The sequence below is a fragment of the Lissotriton helveticus genome, chromosome 1_2 (assembly GCF_964261635.1).
Source record: "Lissotriton helveticus chromosome 1_2, aLisHel1.1, whole genome shotgun sequence".
Classification (NCBI taxonomy): Eukaryota; Metazoa; Chordata; class Amphibia; order Caudata; family Salamandridae; genus Lissotriton; species Lissotriton helveticus.
This window is the reverse complement of record NC_136058.1, coordinates 112,440,445-112,459,478: the sequence shown is the minus strand read 5'-3', so window position 1 is coordinate 112,459,478 and position 19,034 is coordinate 112,440,445. Positions and strand designations below refer to the sequence as shown.

The 19,034-nt window shown below is 46.5% G+C and overlaps 1 protein-coding gene across 2 annotated transcripts in view; it reads right to left on the bottom strand.

The window, feature by feature from the left end:
- The window catches only part of PSMA4 (proteasome 20S subunit alpha 4), a 162,434-nt gene that overhangs the window by 78,434 nt on the left and 64,966 nt on the right, over positions 1-19,034 (bottom strand). For both annotated transcript variants that reach the window (XM_078669740.1, XM_078669746.1), the window contains exon 6: positions 13,877-13,965. In XM_078669740.1, coding sequence (XP_078525866.1) covers positions 13,877-13,965 — 89 coding nt within the window. The remainder of the gene's footprint in view (positions 1-13,876; positions 13,966-19,034) is intronic.

The window sequence follows — 19,034 nt, the reverse complement described above, 5'->3', positions numbered from 1 at the left end:
CTCCAAACCACCGTGAGTTTTGCTAGGGCAGATGCTGGTATATTTATACCTGGAAGGTGCCGAGTTTGACAAAAGGTTGGACAGAAGACGTCACTAAGAACTCGCAGTTCTTTCAGGACTCCAGGAGTTCTAGGACAAATCAATACAGAAGCAGGGGGAATTCCCGGGCTGCTGGAGGCTTGGTTTGTTTAAGAACGCGTTGTGCTTTCTAGGAGTCTATGAGAGTAGCCTTGCCATATTTGGACTGCATTGGCTACGACTTAATATGGGTATGATTCTTATGCCTTTATAAGGATATGATTTGATATAACCACATATGGGCATAAATCGGGAATATTTAAATAGGGTCCTAGATACGTTTACAACAATCCAGGCCCACTACTACCATATCCCGACGCCCCCGGGCCCCAAGATGGGATGTGATAAGCCCTTGACAAACCGGCCCAAACCAAAATTCACAGCACCGGCAGGAGGGCATAAGGGAGTTGGTGGGGTAGACCCCCAAGGCAACTGCTTGCAAGAGAACGAATAGTTTCTTACCCGTCGGTGTAGTTTTGCAGCTTAAAGATCTTTCTGGATTCACTATGCTGTGCATTATTCCGCGGTCTAGTGGTCGAGTCCGGAATCGTAGTCTTCTTTGTTTTTTTAGTTTTTTTTTTCCGTAGCCCAGGTGGGCGTCGACGTCCCACCTTTTGGTGTCCTTCCTGTGACGTCGGCATGCTTCCTGTGGAAGCTCCCACCCTTGGGCGCCATCTTCGGATTCTTTTTTCTTTTCCCGTTTGTGTTCTGTTTCCGAATTGTATGGCAATGTTTTGATCTTTCCTTTAACCGCTCTTTTCCTTGAAGTTCCATTAAAGTCCTTTTTTTTTTTTTGTTGTTTAACCACCTCTCTTCTCCAGCCTCATCTTTCTGGCGGAGGTGGGTGGGTTCGCTAGTGAATCCAGAAAGATCTTCAAGCTGCAAAACTACACCGACAGGTAAGAAACTATTCGTTTTGCAGCATGAATCTTTCTGGATTCACTATGCTGTGCATAGACTTTGTAGCGGTTTGTTGTTATTGTGGCGGCTGGGTGGAAGATGAGCTTGGGTTCTTGAAAATGTGCTGGAGCACCTTCTGTCCCACTTGTGCTTCCTTGTTCATTTGTATGTCCACACAGTAGTGTTTTGTAAACATGTGCACAGAAGCCCATGTTGCCGCCAGGCATATGTCCTGAATGGGGGTGTTTGCCAAGAAGGCTATAGTAGCTCCCTTTTTTCTTGTTGAAAGGGCCCGTGGACCTTCTGACAGTTCTTGGCCCGCTTGTTTGTGGCAGAATTGTATCGCTTACGCGATCCATCGTGCAATTGTCCTTTTAGTAACAGCTTTGCCCATGAAACTTTCTGCGAATGACACAAAAAACTGCTTTGTTTTTCTGTGATCTTTAGTTCTCTCTATGTAATGCATGACTGCACGTCTCTCGTCCAGAGTGTGCAGTGCCCTTTCAGCTTTTGTTGTTGGTTTCTGGAAGAAACTTGGTATTTGAATTGTCTGGTTGATGTGGAACTTGGACACCACTTTTGGCATAAAGTGAGGGTCCGTTCTCATCACCACCCTATCGTTGTGAATTTGTATGTAGGGTTCCTGTAGCGTTAACGCCTGTAGCTCGTTTACTCTGCGGAGCGAGGTGATTGCCACTAGGAAAGCTGTTTTTAACGTTATCATCTGTAGAGAGGCCTTATGCATTGGTTTGAAGGGTGCCTTCATGAGTTCTGTCAGTACTATATTGAGGTTCCATGCAGGCGCTGGTAACCTTTTAGGTGGTGCAATCCTTTTTGCACCCTCCAAGAATCTTTTCACAATCATAGAAGTGAAGAAGCTTTTGCCTGTTTCTCCTCTAGTGTAAGCGACAATGGCTGCTAGGTGTACCCTTAGCGATGATGAGCTCAGGTTTGTCTCGAGCAGGTGCGTGAGGTACTTGAGCACTGTAGAGTCTTGTCATCTTGTTGTGCAGTCTCTCCTTTCTGCACCATAGTGTGAACCTTTTCCATTTAGCCACGTAGCACTTACGTGTGCTTGGTCTTCTAGCCTCTCGAAGTATCCTCAGGGTGCTCTCAGGTAATTTAAGGTGTGCGAATTCTACGCCCTCAGGAGCCAGGCTGCTAGGCTGAGACTTTCCGGCTCTGGATGCAACACCTCTCCGTTTTGCATGGAGAGTAGGTCTTTCCTTCTCCCAAATCTGTGTGGTGCACTCTGTGTCATTTCCATAATCTGAGAATACCATGTCTGCCTGGCCCACTGGGGTGCGACCAGTATCAGGGTCATGTTGCTTGTCCTGCACTTGCTGAGTACTTTGTGTATCAGGGGAATCGTCGGAAAGGCGTAGGCAAATGTCTTTGACCAGCTTATCCATAGGGCATTCCCATGGGACCCTTCCCCTGGTTGCCTCGATGCGAAGTGTTGGCATTTTGCATTCTGGTGTGTTGCAAACAGGTCTATTGACGGGGTTCCCCACCTGTCGAACAGTTTCTTTGTTTCTTGTGCATTCAGCTCCCATTCGTGCGAGGCCGATGTCTGCCTGCTGAGCCAATCTGCTTCCACGTTGTCCTTTCCTGGTAGATGTACTGCCAGTAGATCTGTTTTCAGTGGTATAGCCCATTTCCATATTTCCTGCGCTAGCTCTGACAGCGGGGCGGATTGTGTTCCTCCCTGCTTGTTTATGTAGAACATCGCTGTTGTGTTGTCCGTCTGGATCAACACTGTTTGATTGTACAGCTTCTTCTGGAAAGCTTTCATCGCTAGGAGAACTGTCTTTAGTTCCAGGTAGTTGATGTGTTTGACCGCATCCGTTTGTGTCCACAGGCCCCTCACTCGGAGTTTTTCCATGTGTGCTCCCCATCCCTTTTGGGATGCGTCTGTGGTGATGGTCACTGTTGGTGTTATGTTATGTTAAGCCTGCTTCTATAGCGCATGGCTACCCCAGCAACGGGGCGTCCCAGCGCTTGTGAACATACCAGAGGCCAGACAGCACAGCAACAAAAGTGGGTTTAAACAGAGGAAAACAACCAAGTTTTGATCTGTTTATGAAACAGCATATGATCAGAAGTGGATGGAGCTCCCAGAGGGATAGAGTTCCAAAGTTTTGGGGCCAGATACTTAAAGGAACGGCCACCGGCTCTGCTTCTTCGGATCTTAACTGTGCGGGCAAGAGAAATCCGCCGAACGGAGGGCACGCATGGGAGCATAGAAGAAGCAGAGTTCCCGCAAAATCTGGGGGCCGAGACCGTATAGGATTTTGTGAATTACACAAAGTTTTGAGCTGAATGCGCTGTTTAATCGGCAGCCAGTGCAAACGGCAAAGAATGGGGGAGGTATGGCATGTTTTAGGGAGTGCACACAGAATACGGGCAGCCGCATTCTGGGCTCTCTGTAGCCTATTTATCACTGTCAGGTTAGACCCAAGCATAAGAACATTGCAATAGTCTAGATGGGATAAGACTAGAGCCTGGACTATAGTCTGACGAGTGTATGGCTCAAAAAAACCAAGAATAGGCTTGAGAGAGCGTAGGCGACCATAACAGGTGCCTGCCACTCTCTTGGCATGAGTTTCCATCTAGAGTGAGTCATCCAACATCACACCCAAATTTTTAACAGTCTCCTTAGGAGTGGGGGAAGGTCCTAGTGTGGAAGGCCACCAGTGTTTATCCCATTTTTGTGTTTCCCTACCTATAAGAAGTATCTCAGTTTTAGATGTATTTAACTGTAGATAGTTCTGCGATAGCCAGTTTGAGATAGCCAGAATATCCTCCTGGAATTTAGTTTGGTCAGCCATGGTGTTTTTGGAGAAGGTGAAAATAAGTTGTGTATCGTCCGCATACGATATTAGTTTGATTTTACGTTCACGAGCCAACATGGCCAGTGGGCGGATATACACATTAAAAAATGTGGGGCTGAGCGCAGAGCCCTGCGGAACCCCACATTCCAGGGGGTGCCTGCCGGATGAGTGCGGCAGGGCGTGAACCTGGAAGGAACGGTCAGATAGAAATGACGCGAACTAATTCAGGGCACTCTCCCTGACTCCGATCTCCCACAGTCTCTCAAGCAAGATCCTGTGGGAGACCGTGTCAAAGGCTGCGCTCAAATCCAGCAGAACCAGTACAGATGTTTCACCCTGGTCCTGGCACCTCCCACAGATGTTCCATGACAGCCAATAGAGCCGACTCCGTGCTGTGTTTAGCACGGAATCCGTTTCGGGACTCATCTAAAATTCCATTGGAATCCAAATAGGTGGTCAAAATAGAATTCACATGAGCCTCCATTATCTTACTAAGGTAAGGGAGTAGAGAAATAGGTCTGAAGCTATCTGGTCTGGCGGGATCCAAAGAGGGTATTTTTAGGAGGGGAACAACTTTGGCGTGTTTCCAGGATGTAGGGATGACAGCTGACTGAAGCGAGTTGTTAATCAGCACCTGCCCCTCCCGCAAGATGGTGTTCTGAAGTGCTCTGAACAGTTCAGGTTTAACGGGATCTTCTGGGGAGCCAGACTTCACTTTTTTAGTCAGGGATTCCATCTCTGTCTGCTCAACGGGAGAGAGAGATAGCAGTGAATGAGTAAGAACCTTTAGAGCTATGGTAGGACTGGAATGTGTAGTAGGACCATCCAAATTCAGAGAATTGTAGATCCCTTTAACTTTGTCAATAAAGAAACAGGCCAGCTCTTCACATTGTGGGTTAGACACTATCAGATTGCTTGTACCTTCCCGGGCCTTAGTCAGGTCTTTTACTAAAGAGAAAATGGTTTTGGGGCGGTTGGTAGTAGAATTAATAAGATCAGTGTAATACTTGGCTTTCGAGGTTTTTAAAAGTTTGTGATATGCTTTTGTGGCTGTTCTAAAATTAATTTTAGCCTGGTGGTCATACGTACGCCTCCAGAGGCGCTCCAGTCGTTTGCATTGCTTTTTATTTATTACTAAGGCCTCTGAGTACCATGGATGGGACTGCACCCGCTTAGGTCTTGACAATTTCATCGGAATGAGGTGATCGAGTGAGTTTTTTATCCACTCCCTATAGGCTATATCGGCCTCCTCTATATTACTGGACCAGATTGGAAACGACGTTTTAAGTCTGTCTTCAAACAAGATATTGTCCAATTTGTTCCAGGGGCGCTTCCACAACAGGGGAAAGGGTTTTTCCCTACCGCTAGCTGGAATCATGATCGAGATATGGACCGGAAAGTGATCGGTCCAACTTAGGGGACAAGGAGTGGCAATAGAGACTTCCTGGATATTAGAAAACACCGGATCCAATAAGTGGCCGGCCTGATGCGATGGCCCATTAACCAACTGGTTCAGCTGGCAAGCCTCCAAATCTCCCAGAAACTTCAGTATAGCGGAGGAGTCGCAACACTATAGATGAAGGTTGAGGTCACCCAGTACACTGAAGTTTGCCGATTGTAAGGCCAACACAGAGATAGTCGAAATCAATGATTCATGGAAGGCGCCAGCTGGCCCAGGGTGGCGGTATATCAGGAGCCCCGTCAGGGTAAAGGTATCGGAAACTCGTATCCTGAATACCGCACTTTCACAGCTGGTTATACTTATAGAACTGAGGGTGCAGGAATACTCGCTTTTAAAAATCACTGCTATGCCGCCACCTCTTCCCTTGAGTCTATTCTGTGAGCGTATAAGATAACCTGGAGGAAGAGCCAGGGCAGAAATGGCCAAGGTGTCATCAGTTAACCATGTTTCTGTTAGAAACAAAAGATCAGGGGAATAATCAGTAAGGAACTCATGGACGTCTTCGTGGTGTTTCACTAATGACCTGCAGTTTAAACTCACCATACCTAATTTTGTAGAGGATTTAGCCCCTGAGGCGACTAATGCTGGCAGCTGGCTGAACTCTGAATTTCTAAAGCCACAATGGTCACATGGTGCACAAAGGAAATCAGGGTTCCGCCGATGAGCCGTGCAGGCAGCCAGTTTCCCAATAGCAATCAGCTCCTCACGGGCAAAAGGGGCCATCGGATTGCCTAAGGTCGGAGCCAGGGGTCAGTGCAACAGACGACGGACTGGCGCGGACAGGCGCAGACGGGCTCGCCTTTGGCGACCCGCCGGCGGTCCGCTGTGTGGGAGATAGTGGGTCAGCCTAAATAGGCACCGGTCCCGCCTCTGGCGGAAGTGTTACGCCCTCGGGGGCCGGCCCAAAAGGTCAGGGACGCCCCCCACGCAAGCGGCACAAGCCGTGGTGAAACGGGGCGGCGACCTGATAGAAACGAGGAATGTTGCACAGGTAGGCTTTCACACAGATTCAAATGTACTTTTAAAAGCAGAAAACACAGTTTCAAAATGAGAGTTTAAAACATAGAACAAAGCGCTGCTGCTGGTGTTGGTGGCGTTAGAAGTTTCCCTTTTGTTATGTTTCCTTTGTCCCACCATGATATTTTCTCGCGCACTGCGTGCGTTACAACCACTAGGTCCTCCCAACACCCTGTCGCTTGTGACCATTGGTCCTGCAGCCACTCCTAGAGTGGTCTCATGTGTAGTCGTACGTTTGGTACTATGTGGATGCATGAGGCCATCATGCCCATCATTTTGCTCACCGTCCTCACTGTCAGAGCTTGCCCCTTCTGGTAGAGGCGCGCCTCCTTCAACAGCGCCTTCGTTCTCCTCTCGCTGGGGAACACCTTCTCCTGCACGGTGTTGATCTCTGCCCCCAGAAACATTTTGACCTGTTCTGGGTTTATCGAGGATTTCTTCCAGTGAATGGAGAAACCCAGGGCCATCAGTGTGTCTGTCACTATTTGAGCGTGCTGTTTGCACGTGTTGTATGACTTTGCCTTTATTAGCCAATCGTCTAGGTATGGGTATACGTGTATCCCTTTCCTCCTTAAGTGCGCTGCGACTGCTGCTAGACACTTTGTGAATACCCTCGGTACTGATTTTAGGCCGAAGGCCAATGCTGTGAATTGATAGTGATTTGATTTTATTGCAAATCGTAGCAGATGTTTGTGCCGTCTGTTTATTGGGATGGGAAGGTAGGCATCTTTGAGGTCTATGGTGACCATGAAGTCCCCTGTTTGAATCTGTGGAAGTACTTCTTGCAGGGATGTCATTTTGAATTTTTGTGTCCTCATAAATTTGTTGAGAAACCTTTGATCCAAGATGGGTCTCATTGTTTTGTCTACCTTGGGCACTAGGAAGTATGTAGAGTACACCCCCTTGTTCCTTTCCATGCGAGGTACAGGCTCGATAGCCTTCTTTAGTAGCAGTTCCTCTGCCTCCCTCTGAAGCAGCTCTAGTTCCTTGTTTGCTAGTGCTCTTTTCTTTGGCTTTCTGCTTGGTGGTGTCTTTTCTAACTCTATGCAGTACCCGTAATGTATTGTGTTGATGATCCATTTGTCTGTGGTAATTTTCATCCACTCCTGGAGAAAGTGGTTTAATCTTCCTCCCACAGGTGTTACGTGCTCGTGGTCTTTCGTTGCGCGACACTCCTGTTTTTTGTTTTTGTGCTCCACCCTTGGAGTCTTTGGGAGGGTGTGCACTATCAATGTGGCCGAGTCACTTGGAGGTGGTTTGCTGTCCACCTCTCCTGTTGTTTCCACTGGCCCCTATGTTGATATTGCCAGTGCTGTTTTTGCTGGCCTTGTTGCGCATGGGTGTCGCTTTGGTGGGAATGTTGGAAGGACTGGTGCGACGTTCCCGGCTGGTTCCCCCCTCTCCCGTGTGGTCTCCGTGACGGGGTTCCTCTCTTTGCTCCCCTGAATTGTAAGGCCCCCATGGATCTTGCGGATCTTGCGGTGTCGTTATCTTTCTTGAGCTGTGAGAGCTTGTCGTCCACTGGTGCCCCGAACAGTGTTTCACCGTTGAACGGAGTGTTCAGGATGTTGTGTTGCACCTCTGGTTTAAAGCCTGATATTCTGAGCCAGGCTTGTCTTCTTTCTGTGATGCCCAGCATCATAAGTCTGCTGGCAGTGTCTGCACTGTCCAGTGCTGTTTTTAGGCAAGAGTTTGCCAAGTTCTTCCCCTCCTCTACCAGGTGCGAAGCCCTTTGTTGGTATTCTTGAGGAAGGTGTTTCACCAACTGTCCCAGTTCTTCCATTATTTGGTAATGGTGTCTGTTGAGCAGTGCCTTGGAATTAGCCATGCGCCAGTGCATAGCGGCATTTCTTTCGATTTTCCTTCCCGTTAGGTCCATCCTTCTGCTCTCTTTGTCTGGGGGTGGGCCTGAAGTAGTTGGGACTTTGGCCCTTTTCCTTGCTGTTGCAGTAATGATAGAGTCAGCAGTGACCGTCCCCTGTATGTAGGGTGGGTCCTTTGAGGAATGTTTGTATTTTTTCTCCGTCCTTGGCGTGACGGGTTTACAAGTCGCAGGCTCCTTGAATGCCTCTCTTCCTTGTCCTTTGATGCTTTCAAGCATTGGCAAGTACTGGTTTCTGGTGTGCATTGAGAGTAGTGTCTCTACTAAGAAATCCCCTTTCGGCACCTCCTCCTCGAGCTTGACTCTGAACGCTGTTGCTGCGTTCTTGACGCATTCATTATAAAGGCCGATGTAGTCAGGCGGCGAGGGCCTCGCTGGATATGTGTCTACTCCCTCTTCTGGACTCTCAGCTTCGATGTCTTGCCACTCAAACTCCTGTGTATCCGAGTATGTCGATTCTTGGTACGCCCTCTGGTCGTCATCTCCCTCCTCTTCGTAATAGGGGGTATCATCTTCCTGATACAACAGATCTTCCAAGCTCTCTGGTGTTGCTTCGACCTCGAAGTCTTCCTCTTCTTCCTCGACCAACTGTACTACCGGTGACTTGGGCCTCGACGGAATTGTGTAAGATTTCATTTTTTCGTCGAAATCTTTCTTTCGCTGCAGGATGTTCTCCATCTCTGCCTCGAGTCTCCTCTTCTTTCTTTCCATCTCCGCCGCGTGGTCGGCGTCGAGTGGTTGTGCCGCTCTCTTTGCCGTGCAAGATGGCATCGAGACTGGTTTCGGCGGCGAGACTGGTCTTGCGTCTTTCGTCGTCGACTTCGGAGTCGTTTTCTCCCCGTCCCTCTTCAATCTCTTCATGGAGCCCCTCACAATCATCTTGAAAAAAGCTGGAGTGAGTTACCACCTTTACGCGGATGACACCCAAATCTATTTCAAAATCAAGTCCCCTGATGACATCCAACACCTGAATACCACTCTAACGGAGATCCAAACTTGGTTCAACATCAACCACTTAAAGCTCAACCCAGATAAAACAGAGCTGATCCTATTCTCTCCAAAAAGCAACCATCGTCCCATCCAAGAGTGGCTAAAGAATCTGGCTGCCCTAAACTGCTCCCTCGTTCTATCCGACTCAGTTAAGTCTCCAAGCATCACCCTCGATGCACAAGTTGGGAGAGGTGTGGCGCCGCGGCCAGGGCGACTGACGCTGGAATCTGGGGACCACGGTACGATCCCCGGCTCCGGCGGCAGGTTAGCCCAGCACCATGTGACTCTGGGCAATAGCTCGCTTAATCTCCCCGACGGCCCCCCAGCGCCTAGAGACCCTTACGGGTGATTGTGCGCTTTACAAATGTGGACTTTACTTTACTTTACTTTACAAGTTACTTACCTTTGGTAACAATATATTTGTAAGAAACAGTAGTTGGTGTTAGATTCCTTACCTTAGAATATCCCCAGGCGTCAGACTGTATCCGGAAAGGTTTGCGTAGCAGTACCCCCGCGCGTCGGTAGGCGTCATCAGTGGCTCCGCGTCAGACGTCGGCGCCGGGATGACGTCGCCGGAGTACTTGGACGCCACCCTCGCGCACGGACGACAGTTCTTATACACAGCTTTTCTGCAACAGAAACGCAGAGCCAGGATAGAAACCAACACTGGTGCCATAAAACTAGGGCCCTCAAAGGGATGACCTTAGCCCTAGATATCGGTTCGCAGAACGGGGAGGATGGGTGGTGCGGTAAGGAATCGAACGCTAACTACTGTTTCTTACAGATATATCGTTACCGAAGCTAAGTAACTTGTGCATCTGAAAGAAACAGGTTAGTATTAGATTCCTTACCTTAGAATAGATACCCCAGCAATACCAACCCCGGTGGTGAGTCTGCAAACCAATGATCACACCAGAAAGTCCTGGAGAACGGAACGGTCGAAAAAGCCATCTCTCCGGACTTGGCTGTCCGGGCAGTAGTGTCTTGCGAACGTGTGCAGCGAGGCCCACATAGCTGCCTGACAGATGTCCTGCACAGGGACTCACCGACCCAGGGCAGTAGTAGCCTCCATGGCCCAAGTGGAATGGGCACGTAGTCCCACAGGAGGCTCCTTTTTAGCCAAAGAGTAACAAGCCTTGATGCACAAGACGACCCATCGAGAAATGGTCCGTCCCTTCTTAGCGCCCACGTAACCAACAAAGAGTTGGTCATCCACCCGGAACTGGCGTGTGCGATCCAGAGCGCACGTTTTGGGTCCAGACGGTGGAGCCTCTCTTCCTCTTTCGAGGGATGCGGAGGTGGAAAGAAGGTGGGCAAGGTGATGGACTGCCCGATGTGGAAGGCTGTGACTACCTTGGGCAGGAAAGAGGGTCGCGTCCGCAACACAACTTTGTCCGGATGGACAGAAAGGAAGGGAGGTTGAGAAGAAAGAGCCTGGAGCTCACTCACTCTCCTGGCAGAGGTAATGGCAACCAGGAATGCAGTCTTGAGAGTAAGGAGACGAAGAGGACAGTTATGAAGTGGCTCACCAATCCTCCTTTTTGTTTATCACATATGAGTGAAACTTCAAATACGCGAGTGAAATGTTTGTTATATCTTGGGTTTTGACACCATGCATCTTCCCCGTTTCTCTGCCTCTGCTGTTCAGCTAGTGAGAATGTATTGGGTAGAATGTTAGTGTGGATGGTGATGTCATGGAATGTGTGGATTGGTGTAGGGTGGACTGTCAGTTGGATCCTTGGCTGAGCAGCAGGGTGGCTGCTCCAGGTGAGGTTAATTTCATCTATACCTCTGAACTTATTTAAAGACTACCTTCATATCCAAGAAAAATACAACTATTCATCTAACCTTACTACATCTACTGGAACTCCTTCCTACAGTACAACAACGTTTCAGCGAAATACATTTAGTTGAATTCTGAAAACACTTTATATTCCAACATACAGTACTGGAATTGGAAAAATGTATTCCGTTTACCCATACATTAGGGATCAAAGTGTGGTGGAGAAAAGGGGTGAGGTCACGAGGGGCGGAGTCTGAAGGTCAACGTATACATTTATTTTTTTTTAAAATATGCTGAAAAGAAATTTGTGACAAAGACGTGCCAGTTAATCTGGTCTAGATTACTTAATTGTTCACAAAGAGGCTGCATTTAAAACATTTTAAAAGATTAAGACACCTGCTGCAGAGATCATTGTGTACCACAATTTTGAGGGGGGGTATAATTTTAGCGTTTAGATATGTCAAGAAATGCCAAGATTGCTGATGGCTAAGGAGCTCGTGCTTGGGAGCTACCCGAGCTAGTGATCGCTGTTTGGAGTTAAATCCCTTGAAAAACTCCCCCATCGCGCCACTGCACTTCTGGAACCGAAGGAATCAGTCTTGCGATCCTGACACGCTTAAATTGCTGAAAATAGCTGTTCGAGTCCACAGCCCAAAACAAAATAAAGGACAACACAGCGAGGAGCGGAAAAAAGACTGCAGCGGTGAAAAAAAGCCTGGGAGATTCTCTCCACTGGGTGCCTGCAGACAGACGCCCTGCTGTTCCGGCGCAGCATGTTCCCTCTTTGAGGAATGGCAACTTGAGTCTGGAACCTTGACTAACGGCAGCAGCTCAGGGACGCTGCCTCTACTGTTCCCCAGCCCGCCTATCACTTGTCGGAGCAGGGGTATAGAGACAATGAGGCGGCCATGTTGTTCTCACGGCCACCCCTCTCTGCTAACAGCCCGCCCACCCTCACGGTCTGCGGTGCTGGATCGGCCCCTGGTGCCATAAACTGCTCTAGTTGACTCAATAACACGGAGGCAACAGGGACAACAAACTAGATGGACATCTGATCCCCATTCAAATTGTCAGAGGGAAAAAGTCCCAAAGGTGGGAAAACAAGAGGGCGACATGAAAGTTCAAGGTTAGTCTGGCGCTGCCCCCTTGCTCGCAGCGGCCTGCCTAAGGGACTGCCGTGTGTTCCGGGAGTGGCCTACTCGACTGACCCCCGGCGCCACCAGAGTGCTGTGGATCTGTGGGGCGTACCCCCTGTCAACGAAGGGACTGCCTGCCCTCTCCTTCCTCAAGCACCTGCCTCGCCTAAAGCAGGGATGGTGAGGAGGACCCCCTCACAATCCCCACCCCCCGTCCGCATCACCCCCCCACCTGACCGGTCCCCGCACCAGTTGGGGGTGAGCAAATTGCCATACACATGTGTGCCAGGAGCTAGGATCTGACGCCCTTTACATCGTGCCTGGAGCTTCGTCACTCGCACTCCCAACCCCTCAAGCTTGTTCAGCACAGCAGCTCAATTGCATGACGACTTGTCCCTTGTGGGGGGCTCCCGCCGCTCCGTCCGCCAATGCCACGATGACACAACCTGCCTGCATTAGTCACAACTGCTTCTGAAGCCCATCATGCTCTGGCTCCAACAGCTCCTCACCACCCCCGGAGGTCCCAACACAGAGCTGGCTACCGTAGGACCATTCTGGTGCAGTTAGGTCTTCACTGAGAGTCTACACTGTTATACTAGGCCTACATGATCTTTTCTTTCTTCACTGGCTTACATTGTTATTATATGCTTATATGTTATTGTGTGCTTATATGCCCCCTTGCTCATCTCGCATCATTACTGTTAGCTTGTGCACACACTGTTACTTAAGTCAACACATCTCACCTTAACTACCACAGAACTATATCTCTTATATACTTATTCACTGGTCTACAATGTTATTATAGGTCTATATGATATTCTATGCTTATATGCTTTCTAGCCCATCACCACTTTAGAGTATGCACACACTGTGACTTAAGTGGACTTACCCTACCTTAACTACCTCAGAACTATATCGTGCATATATCCCACCATCCTTCATATCCACTGTTGACATGTATCTGTGATTATTTCATATGTAACTCGTGCAACTATCACTGTTTATAGTATACTTCTGTGTATACTGTTGGTATGTCTTTGTGCCTACTCGATGTAATTGCATTTACCGATTTGTAACTCTGGTAACTATTTCTCTGCCAACTACGTAGAGCGCTCAGATACCCTAGGTCCGAGTTTGCAAAATTCTATGAATAATAAACACTGGAATAGCATTTAATCTCTTACATGCCAATCAAATAAAAAAAAAACATATATCCTTAGGCATGTTTATTAAAGTGCATATCATATTCACTGCTTAATGTAATACAATTATTTCAGTACAAAATAAATAAACCGCCTCTATTATGCATTTAGAATACGCCATTTGGAATACAGCATTGTACATACACAATGCAGATCACTGCAAGTTTATATTTTTTCGGTTTAAAGTTTTTTATTGTATATTTTAACATATTTTATATCTAATAGCATAAGAAATGTCACATATTGACTGCAAAATATTTCAGAGTATGTCCACTAGTAAAAAAAATATACATTTAGTTTGGTACAAGTATGTATTTCAACCTACACATACTCATACATGATACACGCATATCAGGATACAATGCATGAATTTCACTGCACAGTCCATGCCTTTCTAAATCACGAGTACACTTAGACTAAACAACATAAGCATATACGACATATGCATCTCATTGTATGGCAGAAGCAATTTTGATGTATGCAGAGGGCCTTTTTGGTGAAAGCTAAATTTAAAGTAACAATAAATGATGGCAACAGGTCTTCAATGGGCATACATACATGTTTGTTATAATAGCAGCACAGAAATAATTACCTCCAAATTGTGTATAAGCTTGTTTGATATCACATAGTGCTGTGACCAACTGCTCACAAGGTATGGGCTCCTGATACTGTAATAAATATCTGAAAAACAACAAGATATTGTTATACTACGTTATACACATGCCCTTTGAGGAAAGGTCAACAGCGTCACAGAAATATGCGCAACTTCTTGAGACACTGTGGTGATCGTTGTCCGTTGTAGTCTCACTCACTATCAGACAATGGGAAGATTTAGAAAACAAATATTTCAACAGCAAGTAAGAGCCTTCAAATAAACAGACTGTAGGCAGTTTGACTACTGAAGACTATAGTATACATTAGTGGTTCTTCACCTGTTGGTCTGAGGACATGTGGGGATCCGCAAGCATACACAGGGGTTGGGGGTCAGCGACTGTTTTACAACAATAACGAACATGAAAATCAAAAACATACAACATGAAATTAAAAACAGCCTTTTAGGAGGTAATGCAGGACGTCGCAAGTTGGATGAGCAACAGATGCCTAAAACTCATCAAATGAAGTGAATGTTTTACCATTGTGCAACATTCCGTCCATCATCTTGTGTGTTTTGCTAAAACTCAAAAAAGACGGAAGTCCTCGTCCTCGGAACCACCCAGTAGCATGGAACAACTCCTGGTGGCCCACCACCCTCGGCACCCCTACGACCCCCATGGACCCCGCCAAGAACCTCGGCATCATACTCAACTCCTCTCTCTCCATGAACCGACAGGTCAACGCTGTAACCTCAAGCTGTTTCAACACCTTCAAATGGATTCCTCCCCGTCCCGAGGCAAGAAAAACATTCACCAATGCACTCATTACCAGCAGGCTGGACTACGGAAACGCATTCTACGCCGGCATCAACAAGTCTCTACTCCGCAAACTCCAGATAATACAGAACACCGTCACCAGACTCTTCCTCGGGGTCCCCAGACACGAACACATCAGGCAACCCCTACACAAGCTCCACTGGCTCCCAGTCGAGAAAAGAGTCACCTTCAAGATACTTACCTATGCCTACAAGTGCCTACACAACATCGGACCCCAATACCTCAACGACAGAATAGCCCTTCACGTACCCAAATGAAACCTCTGCTCCACCAACCTCCTCCTCGCTGAAACCCCGGGCATCTGCAGAGCCGGGGGAAGATCCATCTCCTACATCGCGGCCAAGACCTGGAACGAGCGCCCCACCGACATCAGACCCCCCCCCCCCTCCCTGAACACCTTCAAGAAGGCTCTGAAGACCTGGCTCTTCGATGGATATGGATCTGCTGATCCCCCCCTCCTCCCCCAGCACCTTGAGAACCTCACAGGTGAGTAGTGTGCTTATAATTCCCCTGACTGATTGACAATGAATAAAGTATATACAAATAAAGAAGCAAATTTGAACAATCTATATTTGATTGTGAAATACACAAAATATTTCACTATTTGAGCATTTGTTTGGTCCATACTTGTTTTTGTATTGTGTATTAATGTGAGGTTCAAATCATAGAAATTTCGTAGTTTGGGGTCTCTGGCTTCCAATAACTACTATGTGGGAGTCCCTGGATTGAAGTAATGATTCAGTGAGTATCCATTGAAGTCAAAGGGTAACAGCTGGTCTACATTACCCCTGCCTACTAAATACTACTGTTTATTTGCATTTTCTAAGGCCTTTGAACCCCTTGACTACTGAGGTTCCACCCCTTACCTCCCTGCCTCCTCACCTTCTTCCCCAATCCTAAGCCTTTTTGCTTTTCTATTTGGGGCACTTTGTGCGTAAGCCTTCATACCTTTCCCACAAAAGGTGTCCAGACCAAAACTGCTTCCCTTTCTTCCTGACATGCTGGGGATTCTAAATGGTACCTAAAGTTTGTGTATTCCTCTGCAAGGAACCAAAAAAGTTGGTGTGTGTGCGATATATATATATATATATATATATATATATATATATATATATATATATCCTCCTGCCAGTAGGTAGTAATAGTTAGAACCAATGTTTCCATTGGAAGAGAGTTTGTTTTGACGGATCTTCAAGGAATTTTTAAAAAACGTCCTCTTTTTGGTTTAGCTGCTGTGTTGAAAGGTTCGAGGTGATCTGACAAGCATAAGCCGAAAAAAGGGGGCTCCCAAAATATGTTTTCCCCACGTTATGTCTATGGGATTTTTCATTTTTTGAACACTACTACAGCCCGATCCGCTGAACGGAATTAAACCAAATTTGGCAAAAAAGCTAGATGTTGGTCCAGAAAGCATGCTTTTTGGGATTTGGTGTAAATCTGTTCAGTAGTGTCAGAGATATTGGAGTTAAAAAATATAGCTATCTGGGAGCCTACTGACATTTGACTGGGTGACAACACTTGAACCAGGCAGTGTTGGCAGTCCCACATAAAATGTAAAAAAAAAAAAATGTAAAAAAGAAAAAAGGGCCGTGTATAAACACCCTGACCACCTAGGACTAAAAAAGCATTTTTATTCAAATTTTTTGCGGGTTCCGTAGATCCGGCTGAAAATTTAAAAAAACAACAAAGCACAGGTACCCGCAATTCTTTTATTGATCTTCCCAAAGCAAGTTTTTGTTAATAATGCGGGGGAGGTTATAAGAAGTGTATTGTGGGGGCGTGAGTTATAGTTAGCTCATCTAACTATAACTGCTGAATTTCTCTGGTTTTGTACAAGTGAAACCTGCACCTAACTACAATGTACCTGTAACCTTTGGAATTTCCAGTCAATGAAAAAAAAAATATTATAATAATATGTATATATTTGGACTTGATGTGGCAATAAAAGTATCTCCTATAGCATCTCTACTGAAGTCTGTGCCCGTCTGTTGCGCCGTCGCGGCCATACCGTGGGAAGAAATAATGATATATATATATATATATATATATATGTTACTCAACCTCAGTGCCGCGTTTGACACGTCTCACACGCGATATTGCTGCAGCGCCTGGGAGAAGCTGGTGTCTCCGATTTAGCACTTGAATGTTTTTGGTCATTCCTAGCAGGGCGCTCATTTCTGGTCGCTACACCTCCATTTGAGTCTAAGTCCTATTCCATCGAGCAGGGAGTGCCTCAGGGGTCGGCACTTAGCCCTACGTTTTTCAATCTGTATGTGCAGCCGCTGGCTGCGGTCGCCAAGCAGTGGGGCCTGACTATGGTTTCGTATGCTGACGATACGCAGCTGGCGGTTGCACTCAGTGGGGACTCCGACTCTGGGGCCCCTAGGTTCAGGGAGGGTTTGACAGCAGTGGCTGGCTGGATGACCGCTAACTGTTTACAGCTCAATGCCAAGAAAACGGAGGTCCTTATTGTTGGTAAGCATAGCAACCTCTGGGGCGTTCAGTGGTGGCCTCCAGAGCTGGGCCCAGCTCCCATCCCGGTACCAGAGGTTAAAAACTTGGGTGTCTGGTTAGACTCCGCCCTTAGTTTCTGCGGACACACAAAAAAAGGGGCTGCTACATGCTTTGGTATTTTGCGTGGGCTCAGGCCAATCCTGAAATTCTTTGAAGCCCCCACTAGACAGTTGATAATCCAGGCCACCATACTCTCGCGGCTTGAATACGCGAGTTCGCTCCTGTTAGGGGCCAATCAGGCAGAGGTTATCCGGATGCAGCGCGTACAGAATGCGGCGGCCAGAGCCCTGGTGGGCCTACCTAGGTTTTGTTCTGCGAAGGAAACCATCCGGTAACTCCATTGGCTGCCCATGGCTCAAAGGATTGAGTTTAAGACTCTATATCTCTCCTTCAAGATTCTTAAACTGTCCTCTCCCCAGATCCTAGAGCTTCTTCTCACCCCCTATGTCCCCTCTCGTTCTTTGAGGTCAATGGGTCAAAAACTGGCTACAGTTCCACGGTTCAAACGCTGCAGAGCGGGAGGGCGTTCCTTCCGCTATCTAGCGGCTAGGCTTTGGAATTCATTACCAGCTTACATTCGCGCCCTAGATGATTTGCTTACGTTCAGGAGGGCTATTAAAACCTATCTTTTCCCCCCTGGACCCTAACATACTGCCCCGCTGCTACTTCTCTCTGGTTTTTCTTCTGTTCTGTATGTGTATTCCTTCTGCCAGTCAAAGCGCCGGGACGCCCCTTTGCTGGGGCAGCTGTGCGCTATAGAAGTTGAGATAACATAACATATATATATATATTATATATATATTCATTCACTGAAAAAACCATAGGTTTGACACCAGTTATAGTTAGCTGGAAGTTTTACTCGCATAAAACCAATGAAATTCCCACGTTATAGTTAGTTGGACTCACTATAACTTGCGCGTGCAATGCACTGCTGATGACGTCATATATTACATCACTCATGACATGGTCAGTGACATCACTCATGACATCACTGATGACACTATCCAGTGAATGTGTGTCTTTCTGAAAAATAAATATGTGTTATATATGTATATGTAAAAGTTGATGGAAGAATAAATGTTTAAATAAGTGATTACATGGATGTTTTTTTAAAAAAATTGATTGGTTAACTGGTTTATTAAGTGTATCTTAGTGAATACATATATTAGAGAGTAATGTTTAAATATTTAAATATATGTATTAGTGTTTCACTTTGTGTATAAGCGGTTGCATGGGTTGGTGAGTAGCTACATGTGTATGTATATGGGTTATTAGATGTTTTTGTTAGTATCAGTATGAGTGTTTGTATGGATTGGTGGGGTTATTACTTAACACAGAGATGCATGAATGACTGACTCTCTCTTTGTATGTGTTTTGAAGACAGCATATGTGCAGGACTGTATGGGTGGAAGAGTGTGTATATGTGTGTGTTAGTGAGTGAATGACTCTCACTAGTGTCTTTATCAGTAACTACATATGTTTTAATCTAATATATGTGAATATTGATGTATATAAGTGAGTATATGTGAGAGAAAGAGATTGTAAGAGTTCCTGTTTAGATAAGTATGTGTTTCTATAAGTGATTGTTTAAGAGAGTAAGTATGTGTAAGTTTCCATAGAAGTAAGGTGGTTGTGTGTGTATAGCTGTATATGCAAATAAATGGATGTTCAATAGTTTATTTGCATGTGTGAATATGTGTGAGAGTATCTTTTGGATGACTGTCGGTGTGTAACAGGATGTATAGGTGTATCACTACATATCATGAGTGAGTATATGTACGAGTGACTATATAGAACTGTTGATCA